At 39.2% G+C, this 12,534-nt stretch overlaps 1 protein-coding gene across 14 annotated transcripts in view; it reads left to right on the top strand.

Annotated features, from left to right (window-relative positions):
- The window catches only part of NFAT5 (nuclear factor of activated T cells 5), a 134,083-nt gene that overhangs the window by 52,426 nt on the left and 69,123 nt on the right, over positions 1-12,534 (top strand). For 2 of the 14 annotated variants that reach the window (XM_056525914.1, XM_056525913.1), the window contains exons 2-3: positions 2,759-2,884; positions 8,797-9,328. In XM_056525914.1, the coding sequence (XP_056381889.1) occupies positions 2,759-2,884; positions 8,797-9,328 (658 nt within the window). Of the gene's footprint in view, positions 1-2,756; positions 2,885-2,916; positions 9,329-12,534 lie in introns of those variants that run through there. The other 12 variants (XM_056525923.1, XM_056525919.1, XM_056525920.1 and 9 more) reach the window with 12 other exon arrangements.

Here is a 12,534-nt window from a genome sequence, read left to right as displayed (position 1 = left end):
CTTCTAATAACGAACAGGATAACAGCTGGGGACACAAAGGAAGAGAAAGACATTGAATGAGATTTATCAAACGTTTTGCAAAGAAACAGCGAAGCAGTTGCCCATAGCAACCAATCTGAGCTCTTTTTTTCGTACGCTTATTTAAAAATAAAAGCTCTAATTTGGTTGCTCTGGAAAAATGTCCTACTGTCCCTTTACACATGGTTTGGTAAATCTTCCCCTTCGTTTCTGCTGCATGTTTCATATACCTCAGAAGTTGACTTAACAATGGTCGATAGTTTACTTTCCGTCTATCCATGTGTGCTTGCAATCCTTCGCTGTGTTATCAGAAACAATAGGAATTGTGTGCTGGTCCTTTAATGTGGTCATAAATATGAATAACTCATTGGTGACAGACAACACCAAGGCTACTGTATTGTTATGTAAAATGGTTAATATAGTTAAACAACCTGCAGATAATTGCTCTCGGCATAGACACTCCCTGCCCTTCTAATTGACTTCTATCACCTACTTCTTTCTACCTACTGTATGTCTTAATCATTACTTATGTAAGCACAAACCTTAAGATATGTATGATGGGGTTTCTTTGTGTCATCATGTTTTTTCTTTTTTTTCTCTGGGCAAATTAAACATAAATACAGCAGTCTCAAAAACTGGACAAAAGTGAGGGCCACAGTGCATCGGCCGGGCAACCAACAGAGAGCTTTATATAGTATCAAATTTTACCTGGGAGCACATATATGGGGAGATTTATCAAAACCTGTGCAGAGGAAGAGTGGTGCAGTTGCCCATAGCAACCAATCAGATTGCTTCTTTCATTTTCCACAGGCCTCTTTAGAGGCCTGTGGAAAATGAAAGAAGCAATCTGATTGGTTGCTATGGGCAACTGCACCACTCTTCCTCTGCACAGGTTTTGATAAATCTCCCCCATAGACTATACCTATGTCAAGTACCACATATATATCTTTAGCATGTAAACATTACTACCAAGCAGAGACAAGCAGAGCTCTATGCATGCTCCTGACTTGTCAGAATGCTGTGTGAACCAGAAGTGTGACGCAAACCCTGACTTGTCAGCCTGCTGTGTGAACCAGGGGTGTGATGCAAACCCTGACTTGTCAGAATGCTGTGTGAACCAGGAGTGTGACGCAAACCCTGACTTGTCAGCCTGCTGGGTGAACCAGGGGTGTGACACAAACCCTGACTTGTCAGCCTGCTGTGTGAACCAGGGGTGTGACGCAAACCCTGACTTGTCAGCCTGCTGTGTGAACCAGGAGTGTGACGCAAACCCTGACTTGTCAGCCTGCTGTGTGAACCAGGGGTGTGCCGCAAACCCTGACTTGTCAGCCTGCTGTGTGAACCAGGGGTGTGACGCAAACCCTGACTTGTCAGCCTGCTGTGTGAACCAGGGGTGTGACACAAACCCTGACTTTTCAGCCTGCTGTGTGAACCAGGGGTGTGCCGCAAACCCTGACTTGTCAGCCTGCTGTGTGAACCAGGGGTGTGACGCAAACCCTGACTTGTCAGCCTGCTGTGTGAACCAGGGGTGTGACGCAAACCCTGACTTGTCAGCCTGCTGTGTGAACCAGGGGTGGATGCAAACCCTGACTTGTCAGCCTGCTGTGTGAACCAGGGGTGTGACGCAAACCCTCAGTAAACACAGCAGCAAAGTGTCTTCTCTGAGGAGTGAGGGAATAAGTTTCCACATGAGATTTAGTATAGTAATTGTGCTGGACCGGGACTTGCCACTATATAAAGAGTATATAAACCTGTAGGAACCACTTGCAGAAGACATTGAATAAAAATATATTTTATTAGCTTACATTAAGAACATGTTCACATTATCATTGGTGTGTACTATATAAAGAGCTAAGTCCAGGTGCCACCTGCAATTATAGAACTCATGTGGCAGCTGTGGTCTCTAGCGCCACCTGTAGGAGTGCCCTTTAACCACTGAAGTGAATAATATTATCTCATGACAATGGTACCTGTTAAGAGGTGGGATATACTGAGCAGCAAGGGAACAGTCAGTTCTCTGGTACTTTGTGCAGTGTTCTGGAAACCTTGGGTCCAGGCATTCATGGGGATGAGACTTTGACCTCCTATGTAAAAATTGCAGACCAAGTATACCTTGCCACATTGCAAGACTTGTTCAGGGTTGGTTTGAGGGACATGACTAACAGTTCAAGGTATTGGCCTCCAAATTCCCCAGATCTTGTCTGATCGAACATCTGTGGGGTGTGCTGGAAAAACAAGTCCAACAGGAGCTGCAGCTAAAGTTTTGGTAGCAGATACCTCATGACCCCTTCAGAGGTCTTTTAAAGTCCATGTCTCAATGTGTCAGAGCTGTTTTGGCAGCACAAAGGGATCTAAAGAATGTTAGCTAGGTGGCTTTAAAGTTATGGGTAATTGGTTTGTTTATTGCTTGTGTATGTATAGTATCTGTTGCATGACGTTTTGCATGTTGGGGCAGTTTAGCACTGTTGCCTTGTATCACTGGGGTCCTTCGTTAAAATTCCACCAAGGACAGCATCTGCAAAAAGTTTAAATGTTCTCCCTGTGTTTACGTGGGTTTCCTTTTGGGTACTCAGATTTCTTCTCGTACTCCAAAAAACATACTGATGTACAACGCTGTAGAATCTGTGTGCGATATATAAATAAAGAATTATTGTTATTGTATGTAATGTGTTTTTATCACGAAGACCAGACACTTTTTCATACTTTACCATCTAACACTTCTTTTTGTTTTCCTTTTTAGAATCTGTTTATGACCTTCTCCCAAAGGAGCTGCAGTTACCCACATCTCGTGAAACCTCTGTCGCTCCAATGAGTCAGACGAGCGGAGGTGAGGCAGGATCGCCTCCCCCAGCTGTAGTTGCTGCTGGTACGCATATCATTTCATTTTTCTTGTTCAATAAATGCACCATTAATTGTTGTTTTTTTTTAGACTTTCTGCCCTTTTTGTTTTATTTTTTTGGCTGGCGCAAATGAACAGCGCTGTTAAAGTGGAGCGTGGCTTATGTAACAACGTCCAGAAAGAAAGAATGTAAGTGTCTGAGCAGATCCTTAGTACTTTTAAGGAAACTCTGCTGAAGACAGGATAAAAATAACAGTTGGTTTAACAATCTTAAATATAGTTTGTGAACATTCACATATTTTCTCTCCATTTGGGCTAACGGTATAACAATTACTATATTTTTCTGGCAACTTGTTATGTTAGGAGCTTCCAGCATGGGTAGAGCATTTATTGCAGTGCTGGACGTGGAGGAATTGGTTGGCAGCCTGAGCGCTCCGCTTATAAATAATTATGTAATCCTGTTACATTACATCCTAACTCCTCGTTGTTACACTAATCGCCCCTTTCCTTTATCCCTCCAATCTCTGGAAACCATTGCAAGCGTTTGTGCTCTCTGGTTATTACTTTACAGTTATATTATTAATGGCCACCTGTTTATGGATTTTTTTTTTATATATATAAAAAAAAAAAAAAATTCTGTTATAGGATTAATTTAATACATAACAGCCATAAGCAGCCTTCCCCCTTTATTGTGTTGTATCTGGTTTGTGGTCCCTGATACTGATATGCATGCAATATTCCCAGCATGTTATTATAAACCTAGCACGATATAATCCTACATGCGCCTCAATCCAGCTCCGTATTTCACCAACCCTATGAAATGTTATACTTTACAGCGCTGTTCATTGACCTGCCACTGCCTTCATATCTGTGGTTTTATTGTGTTATTCCAGTATGATCCAGTGCAATTCATTTTTTCTTCTTTTATTTTTTAAGTAATCTACCAAATTTCCAGTTGCACTTCCATTTTTTTTTCCAGTAAACCCACAGATTGCTGTTTGTCTATTTTTTATTGCTTGGTTACTTGTGTATTGCTATACAAATAGCCCAAATTCATTACATGGAATATACTGTCTGTTGCCTCACCGCTTTTCCGCTGATCAAACCCACTTTTGTCGTAAGCTAAAAATACTGCCTCTTGTTTATATTGGCTGCGGTTGGCGCTGGTAATTAGAGATTACTCTTATCGCATGCGGTTATCACAGAATGTGCACGGGGTGATTAACCTACTAAATAAGTCCTGACACTCCCGCCTTTCTACATTGTGATAGGGGGGGGGGGATAAAAAGGTATTCTATTCTGTCTAAAAATAAGTGTAGCTTTATGCTCCAGACCTTAATTTACCCGAAAGGAAATGTTGACCTCGGCTGTAAGGTTCATGAAATGTAAACTTTTTCCTCTGTTGTTTTCTAATAACAGAAGTGTTTTGGTATACTTAGCCGCTTTTATATAAATATATGGAGGATATATTTTTACATTGGGGGCTTCCTGCTGTTTAGATCAGGGAACATTTTATTCCGGAATATTTTGTAAAATTCCCACCTTCTTAAACAATGCACCTGGAATTATAATGTCTGCTAAAAATCTTGGGCAGGCTAAAATTAAATAAGAAGCCTGAAACTGCTAATGAAAATTTCCCCTAATACAAACAGAAAAACATAAAGAATTACAAATATAAATGATCTGGAGATTAAAGTCACTGAGATGTTGTCCACATTTGGGAAGTTTGCTGTTACCTACTTGTCTTGTGAGTTTCGGGATAAACTTTACTAGACCTCTCCCACACAGGTTAATGAAAGGATGGGAAAATAGTTAGTTCTTGTAAAAGGAATGACTATAGTAGAATGACTATCATCAGTATGTTAAGCTGCATAGGTTTGTGCAACATGTGGGGTCTCCCGGAATATAGCCCTTTAGTATTTAAAATATTAAAGGATGCCTAAAGCTGATGAGACAGAGACAATTTTTTGTTTGTCAGTGCTCTCCTTTTTACTGTGTTTCGTTGTATGGTGCTGTACATACACACCCCTGCTGAGTTCCCAAGTCTATAAAATCCATCCTGCTATTCAGGAAACAGCCAGAATACAATCTTCACTTTTTTATTCATTCATCATTGATTGTGGAATGGTGACTTTGTACCATAGCCTAAAGTTATGACCCCAGAAATCCCTGCCTTTTATTGGGCCCAGAAATTCTTATAACAGGACACATTGATGGAAAATAGCCTGATATGGACACTCCATGACAACCACCCCACCCTATTGCATTCTTCTGTTGAGGACTAGGCTCCTCTTCCTGAAGTAGAATGTCACCATTTTTGGTATCATTAAGCTGTCTTAAGTCATTCTTGTATAGACATATTCTTTGTAAGAATATTGAGGTTATGACTGAAAGTAAATTGTTATGAACTGCTGTAAATCATTTACCTCCCCCTAATGGAATTTAAGAAACTTAAATTATCCAAATAGGAAGAATTTCAAACATTAGTTTTATTGCTGTTGGTTCCCAGCAGATTTATGGAGCCCCTTTTTTCTGAAGATTAGTAAAATTTCCTTAAAAAAGATAAGATTCTCACATTAACATTTGGGTTGTAGCTTCAGTCATTCAAATAGAAGGAAGTCACATCCTTAGAGTTTAGTTGAAAGTAGCATTGCTGTAATAGAAATCCCTACACTATATAAAGCCTGTGGGGGTTTAATACTCATAGCGGCAAGGATCAACAAGTAGAGCTGCACTGTAAAGATTAAGGGACAGAAACTGATACAGATTTCAGACTACTTTAACGTTAGTGATGGAAACGGTGCCCGAACATCCAAGTCTGAAAAACATAACCGATAAACGGTGATATATAATATTGAAGACCACTACTACCCCTATGTTAAACAGAAACCTCAAGAGTAGGTCAATTAATTAATTTTGCAGTCTTTTTTTATTTTTACTCTTAATATGCCTGGGCCCAATAAATGTGAACTTTGTATTCCATTATAATTACTGCCACAACTGCAGCCAATTGCAAGGCAAGGTGGGGGGTGCAATCGGATGAAATCTTCGCTGAGGCAACCAGCTATTGAGATTCTACCCTGTAGACGAATCAGTCTAACGTCTACATAAATCTGGACAACAAGTAAAGCAGAAATTAGAATACTGCAATAATAACAACCTTTGTATGAACGGATGAGTTGTAAAACAGTGGGGGAGGGGTTAAGGATGTGAATGGGGAAACAGCAATATTTCAGAATGAATGTGGACTAAAATATTGATCAAATTGACCTAGAAATTCCATGTGATAATTGGATTGCTTTTTTTATTTTATTATTTTTTTATTTATTTCTATTTGCTGGGATGCTAGCTGTTTTCTCTATTAATACAGTTAACTTGCATTCTAGCTTCTCCACTCAGAGGCAGGCATCGTGTGGTGGGTTGTGTGACTATGTCTGTCTATCAATAGTGAAGACAAATATTGCCAGAGACACTAAACCCATCCAAACTCACCCAGGGTATAGGTCGGTCTCGTTTTCAGACTTTTTCCTAAGCCTTTTTTTTCTTTCTTTCTTTCTGTTCCTTTTATTCATTTTTTTCAGTTTTGATTAGTGGATTGATGATGAATGTTGGTAAAAAATGTTCATTTAAATATGCTGTTTATTTTATACCTCACAATATATATATAAAAAAAATTAAAAAAAATTGGCACGTTTATTTTAACCATATATTTGTGGCCACTTTGCTTGTATGTGTATTATGTTCGAGGTCAGATTTGAGAAGTAAAGGGCTGTTGAGTGTTTATCACCTCTAGTTCTGTAGTGGCCTGTCTATATAATGTACAATTGGTCACTCCCTATAGTTTGTATACCCAGTTACTGAATTTGTTAAATAAAAGGCACTGGGTTTGAAATTTAGTATTTTTTTATTTTTTTTTTTTATATAAGTGGGCCTCTTCCTGTAATAACTAATCCTAATGTTGTAGCCACATTCATTCAGTTATCCATTTTGTTCAAATAGATGATTTATGTAAAATTATCTATATTAGAAGATTGTATTATTATCTATCATATAAGGGTGTAAACATTGTTATTGTTAGCACTGTGTATAGTGCCTTACAAGATTATGGTTTACAAGCTGCCCTCTATCCAACAAAAAAGCATTTGAACAATTTTTTTATTTGTGAACATTGATTTTTCTAAAAAAGTTTAAGCTTAGTTCACAAAATATCAGATTTATATCCACTTCGTGTGGTCCTTCCAACCATATATGTTCTTTGTGTGGTTGGATATTATTATTGTATATTATTCAAAAATAAAAATAAAGGAGCCTATAATATTTCTGCTTTAAATAATTTTTGTTTTGCCTAAGATAAGTATATTTTTAAATAATTTTTCTGTATAAACTAGATTATTTAAAAAGAACATGAGTAGGAATTAGTGATGAATATTATGGGATGCCTATAATGGTTAATAAAAAAAAAAATACCTAAAATGGCAGATTGTGCTGAAGGCAAAGTGGCTTCAAATCTGGTTAAGTAAAGCTAAAATGACGTAGCATTAATATAGAAGCATTTTCTTAATGCATGACCAAAAAACAACCACAGCACCTATAAAATACTATGATTTTTCTTTTAAATGTGAATGCTTTGGAAAGTCACTGAATATTTTTTTTTTCTTATTTTATTTTTATTTATTTTTTTGTTTCAGCTGCAAAGTAAAGCAATGTGCACAAACACAGTGTAAAATGGAACTGATAAAATACTTTACTAGATTCATTTTTCATTCATTTCCTGAAAAAAGTTGATAAAAGCTGTGATATGTGATTATCACAATAGTTATAGCTATAGAACTATTTCAAAGAACATATTTTTCCAAAAATAATAGTTTTATATTTAAAAGGAAATGACTCTTTACCCTTAGGGATAAGTGGCCTTTATGGTTTGAACATAGGTTATCACTGTACATATTCCAGCTGGCACATTTTAGTTTGTGTCTGTGAATCCTATAATTATTTTAATAATAATTTTTTATATCTAAATACTTAGCACACATCTATGTGAACTATAACGTCTTTGCTGTTTGGTTAGTTGTGATGGAAAAAAATGGATGTAATGGTTTTACAACATATTATATTGTGGCACATTTGCCCAATTGCTTAATAATCATAACATGCGCATTTCAATATAGTTTGCTCAGTAAAGTTTTGATGCTTTAATAATACCAACAATACATTTTAGTTTGTAATCTTACTACTTCTTTTGATAAAGTAATTTAAAGTCAATGCCCAATCTTGTAATTACCCCATTTACATACTGTTTAGGGTCCAAAACTGTATCAGTTCCATTTTGCGAAATACATGAGTTTGTCTTATACTCTATTTTTTCTTTATTATTTTTAATATTTGAATAATTAGCAGCTGTTTCTCATTTATTTTCTCATATTTTTATTCCAGGATTTGCCTCTGAAGCAGGGAGTGTCTGCATTAAAAATGACCAGTAGTTCTCTGCTTCATAGGTTAGAAACTTATTTTAATATTTTGTGGCTACAGTCAGTCCCACTCAAAAAGAAAAAAAATTTAATGTTCTAATTGGCAATAAATGTTTACCATAAACACATTTCGTATGGGGGTTTATACACAGTTTTTTTTTTATTGGTCAAAAAAATCTAAATTCTACCAAGGAGGGTCAAATTATGTAACCGTTTTTTTACCCTTTTTGCCTTGAACATTATTGGCATGACCAATGCACTTTGGGCATTTTAAGTGACCGGTGCCTTTATTGGATAGTAATATTTTTTTCAGACTTTTTGCTTTTCAATTTTTACCAAATTTCAACATTTTTCTGTGGGAATTAAAATAATTGGATATATTTTTGAAGGAAAAAATCAGTTAAATCCATTGGGACTGCTGGCCAGTGCTGGTGAAAATGTGTGTATTTACTTTTGGATTATACACTGCAGATGCCTCATCTTCCTCCTCTTCCACCATGGGCGGTGCTCGCAGTTCCTTTACCACCACTTCCAGCCCTTCTAATTACTCTACCTCACTCACCGATACCAAAGCTATGCAGTCCTCTGCCACGGGGGTAAGTAAGCCAGGGGTAAGTGACCAGCTGTTAGCCAGTAATACAGGCCGGCAGCAGTCTGTGCCATTGAGATGGACAGTCCTAAACATTTCTCCACCCCCGGAAGACCTGCTGGATAGCAGTCTGATGTCCTGCCAAGATGAAGGGGGTGCACTGGATTCTGAGCAGAGCTGCAACATGTGGACAGAAGACTCCGCATCTAATTTCAGCAACATGAGTTCCCATTCTTACAATGATAACACAGAAGTCCCACGTAAGTCACGCAAGCGAAATACGAAGCAGAGGCCAGGGGCCAAGCGAAGAGATTCGAACATGGATGTTTTTGATGCAGACAGCGCCAAAGCTCCACATTATGTTCTCTCCCAGCTCACCTCGGACAGCAAAGGGAACGGCCAAGCTGGAACTGGGTTGGTATTTCAATTTAATACGCATTTTCCCTATGTCCTATCTATAAACCTTAAAGCGCAACTGTCATGAGATTTTAGCCCCCCAGACTACTACAATGTTGTTACAGATGTCCATAATGTGAGTGTAACCATACCTTTTATGGGTTTTCCGCCTTCTTTTATAAATTATAAAATAAATTTATCCAGAGGTCTGGCACAGTCGAATAGGCGTGGCTTGGGGTTCGCAAAGCCCCGCTGCCGCCATACCTATCCTCTTCTTTCAGTGCTGGGATCGCTGTGCAGTATTGCACAGCGCATCCACAGCGCATGCACCCCTCCTGATGTGCGCGCGCAACCGCCCTGCATTGATAGAGCGAGCGCTCGCTTCAGCTGCCTATGCGCTCACTGCGCAGGCGCAGTACTAGAGGATGGGAGGGGCGCATGTGCTGCGTCTTACTACACAGCGATCCCAGCGCTGAAAGGAGAGGATAGGCGTGGCGGCGGCGGGGCTTTGCTAACCCCAAGCCACTCCTATCCGTCTGTGCCAGACCGCTGGATAAATGTATTTTATAAGTTATAAAAGAAGGAGGAAAACCCAAAAAGGTATGGTTGCACTAATGTTATAGACATTTGTAACAACATTGTAGTAGTCTGGGAGGCTAAAAACTCATGACAGTTGCCCTTTAAAGGAGAACTCCAGGCAAAATTAACTTATCCCCTATCCCCAGCGATCAAACCCCCAGCGACCTCTGGAATTAGACCCCGACTCTCTCAGAAGCGTGTGTCATCTACCGGTAGATGGCACAAGCTCTATTCATTTCTATTGGAGCATCGATGATGCCTGAGTGCTGTACTCAGGTCTCTTTGATACTCCCATAGAAATGAATGGAGAGCATGCAGTCTACTGCATGCCCCCTGTCTGTAGATCGCTGGGACATCCTGTAGATAGGGGATAAGTTCATTTTGGCTGGAGATTGCCTTTAATTTCAATGTTTAGTGTAACTCACCATAAGAGTGGATCATAGTTCAACCAGAGATGGGAAAGACTAGAAAATGATTGGAACAGTGGAGTTCACAATTATTGTGTTTCCATATTGGTATGAACAAAAGCGTGTAGTGCTTCAGCTCACTCCTCATGTGTCACGGACAAGGCGGGGACCTCACCACAGGTATATGCAAGAGAAGGATGAATGTCCAGCGCAAAAGTCTCAGGAACGATGAATTTATTCACAAGCCACACAAGACAAAATGCAGACTCATATACAGGTGATGCGTTTCGGCCTTTCTGTGAGGCTGAAACGTGTTACCTGTACCGGTATCTGCATTATGTCTTGTGTGGCTTGTAAATAAGTTCATCGTTCCTGAGTCTATATACTATAAGCCAACATACCGAGATAATGGTTACTTAGTTTATGTGGCTGAAAAAGACATATCTATCAAGTACAACTAGAGAAGGGGAAGACTTTATAATGATTGGAACACGGACATGCAAAATCACCATGGGGGAGATTTATCAAAACCTGTCCAGGGGAAAAGTTGCTGAGTTGCCCATAGCAACCAATCAGTTTCTTTCATTTTTGAAAGGGCCTCTGAAAAATTAAAGAAGCAATCTGATTGGTTGCTATGGGCAACTTTTCCCCCTATATTTCCATGTTTGTATCTATATAGTATAGGCCAATATACAGAGCACTTCACAAACATGTCATATGTTAGGGTTAGCAGTTATTGTGTGGTGGTCACCAGTAATCTTGAGAAACTAGAAACATTCATTATTAGCCTATTTCTTAGAGGAAACTTAAAGTAGTTTAACAAATGATCCAGGCTGCCACAGTTCAACAAAATCCATGGCTGCAACATAACTATAAACCCTTTCTTTCTTTTTTTTATTTTTTTTTAAAATAATTCCTTATTTTCAAATGTTTAAGATAAACATACTATAAAAACATCCCTACGCAGAAGGAAGTAAATGGAACAGAAACTGGGATCAATTTATGGTGAAAGCAGTCGGGGAGTACCTAATGACCCTCGCCAAGTGGTCTATTACAAAATAACAGGGGAGATTTATTGCTTCTTTAATTTTTCAGAGGCCCTTTCAAAAATTAAAGAAGCAATCTGATTGGTTGCTATGGGCAACTGGGCAAATTTTCCTCTGAACAGGTTTTGATAAATCTCCCCAACATATTGCAAATGCCAAAGGCAAACCTTAACCCTTTCTTTACATGAGCAGTATGGATAAATAGTTCTTGTGTGCTCTCTATTGGAGCAGAAGTGGATATTCATTAGGGTTATGATCTAGCAGGTCATTAACTTTATTGGAGAGCAACTTGCCTGGTGCCTGTCTTTTCAAGGACTATGGTGCCGTCTTTGTATTTCCCTGCCATGAACAAAGACACAGCTGCTTTCCATAAAGATTAGTGGTTTTATTGATGGTATATTCCATAACCAATAGTTGTCTATCTTTGTCCTGTAAACAGGAATCATGACAGCTTCCTCCTTAACTGTGTATATAGATATATAGGTTGGATTGAGCCTTCAGTGTTTATTCACAACACTTCCATTTTAATATTCTGTTAAGCAATAGAAATCTTGGAGGTTCTCTGCTTTGAACAGTCCATACTGGTAACAAAGGGGGAGATTTATCAAAACCTGTGCAGAGGATGAGCGGTGCAGTTGCTCATGGCAACCAATCAGATTGCTTATTTAATTTTTCACAGGTCTCTTTAAAAATGAAATAAGCTATCTGATGAAAGTTCCTTGCATAAGCTGATGACCAAGAATTTTGTCCGGCTGGAAGCCTGAGTTATTAACTGTAATTTATAGAATAACCTGGCAGTAAGCGTTCATTTTCCCTGAAGTGCCACCACAGGAGACATTAAAGGAAAACTGTCACTAAACTCCCCCAGCACTAATAAGAGGTACTGGCTGGTAGTGCGGGGGACACTGATCAAGATGCTGCCTACCATGCCCGGCTCTGTCCAGCTGTTCTCCCATAATCTTCATTATTCCTGATATGCAAATGATCTTCTAACTGGCACGGGTGGGGTTACATGCCTCCATCTGGCACTGTGATGTCAGGGCCGCTCGGCCGCAGCACCGCCTGGCTTACGAATATTCATCCCCTCCCTCTGCTCCTCCCTGCTCTGTACAAGACTCCACTGCGCATGTGCCGCTTCCTGTGCGCAATGGAGTCCTGTACAGAGCGTGGAGGAGAGGGAGAGGTGTAGGGC

The sequence above is a fragment of the Hyla sarda genome, chromosome 6, assembly GCF_029499605.1.
Source record: "Hyla sarda isolate aHylSar1 chromosome 6, aHylSar1.hap1, whole genome shotgun sequence".
In the NCBI taxonomy this organism is placed as follows: domain Eukaryota; kingdom Metazoa; phylum Chordata; class Amphibia; order Anura; family Hylidae; genus Hyla; species Hyla sarda.
Note: the sequence above shows the minus strand (reverse complement) of the source record. Positions and strands in the feature narration are given on the sequence as shown.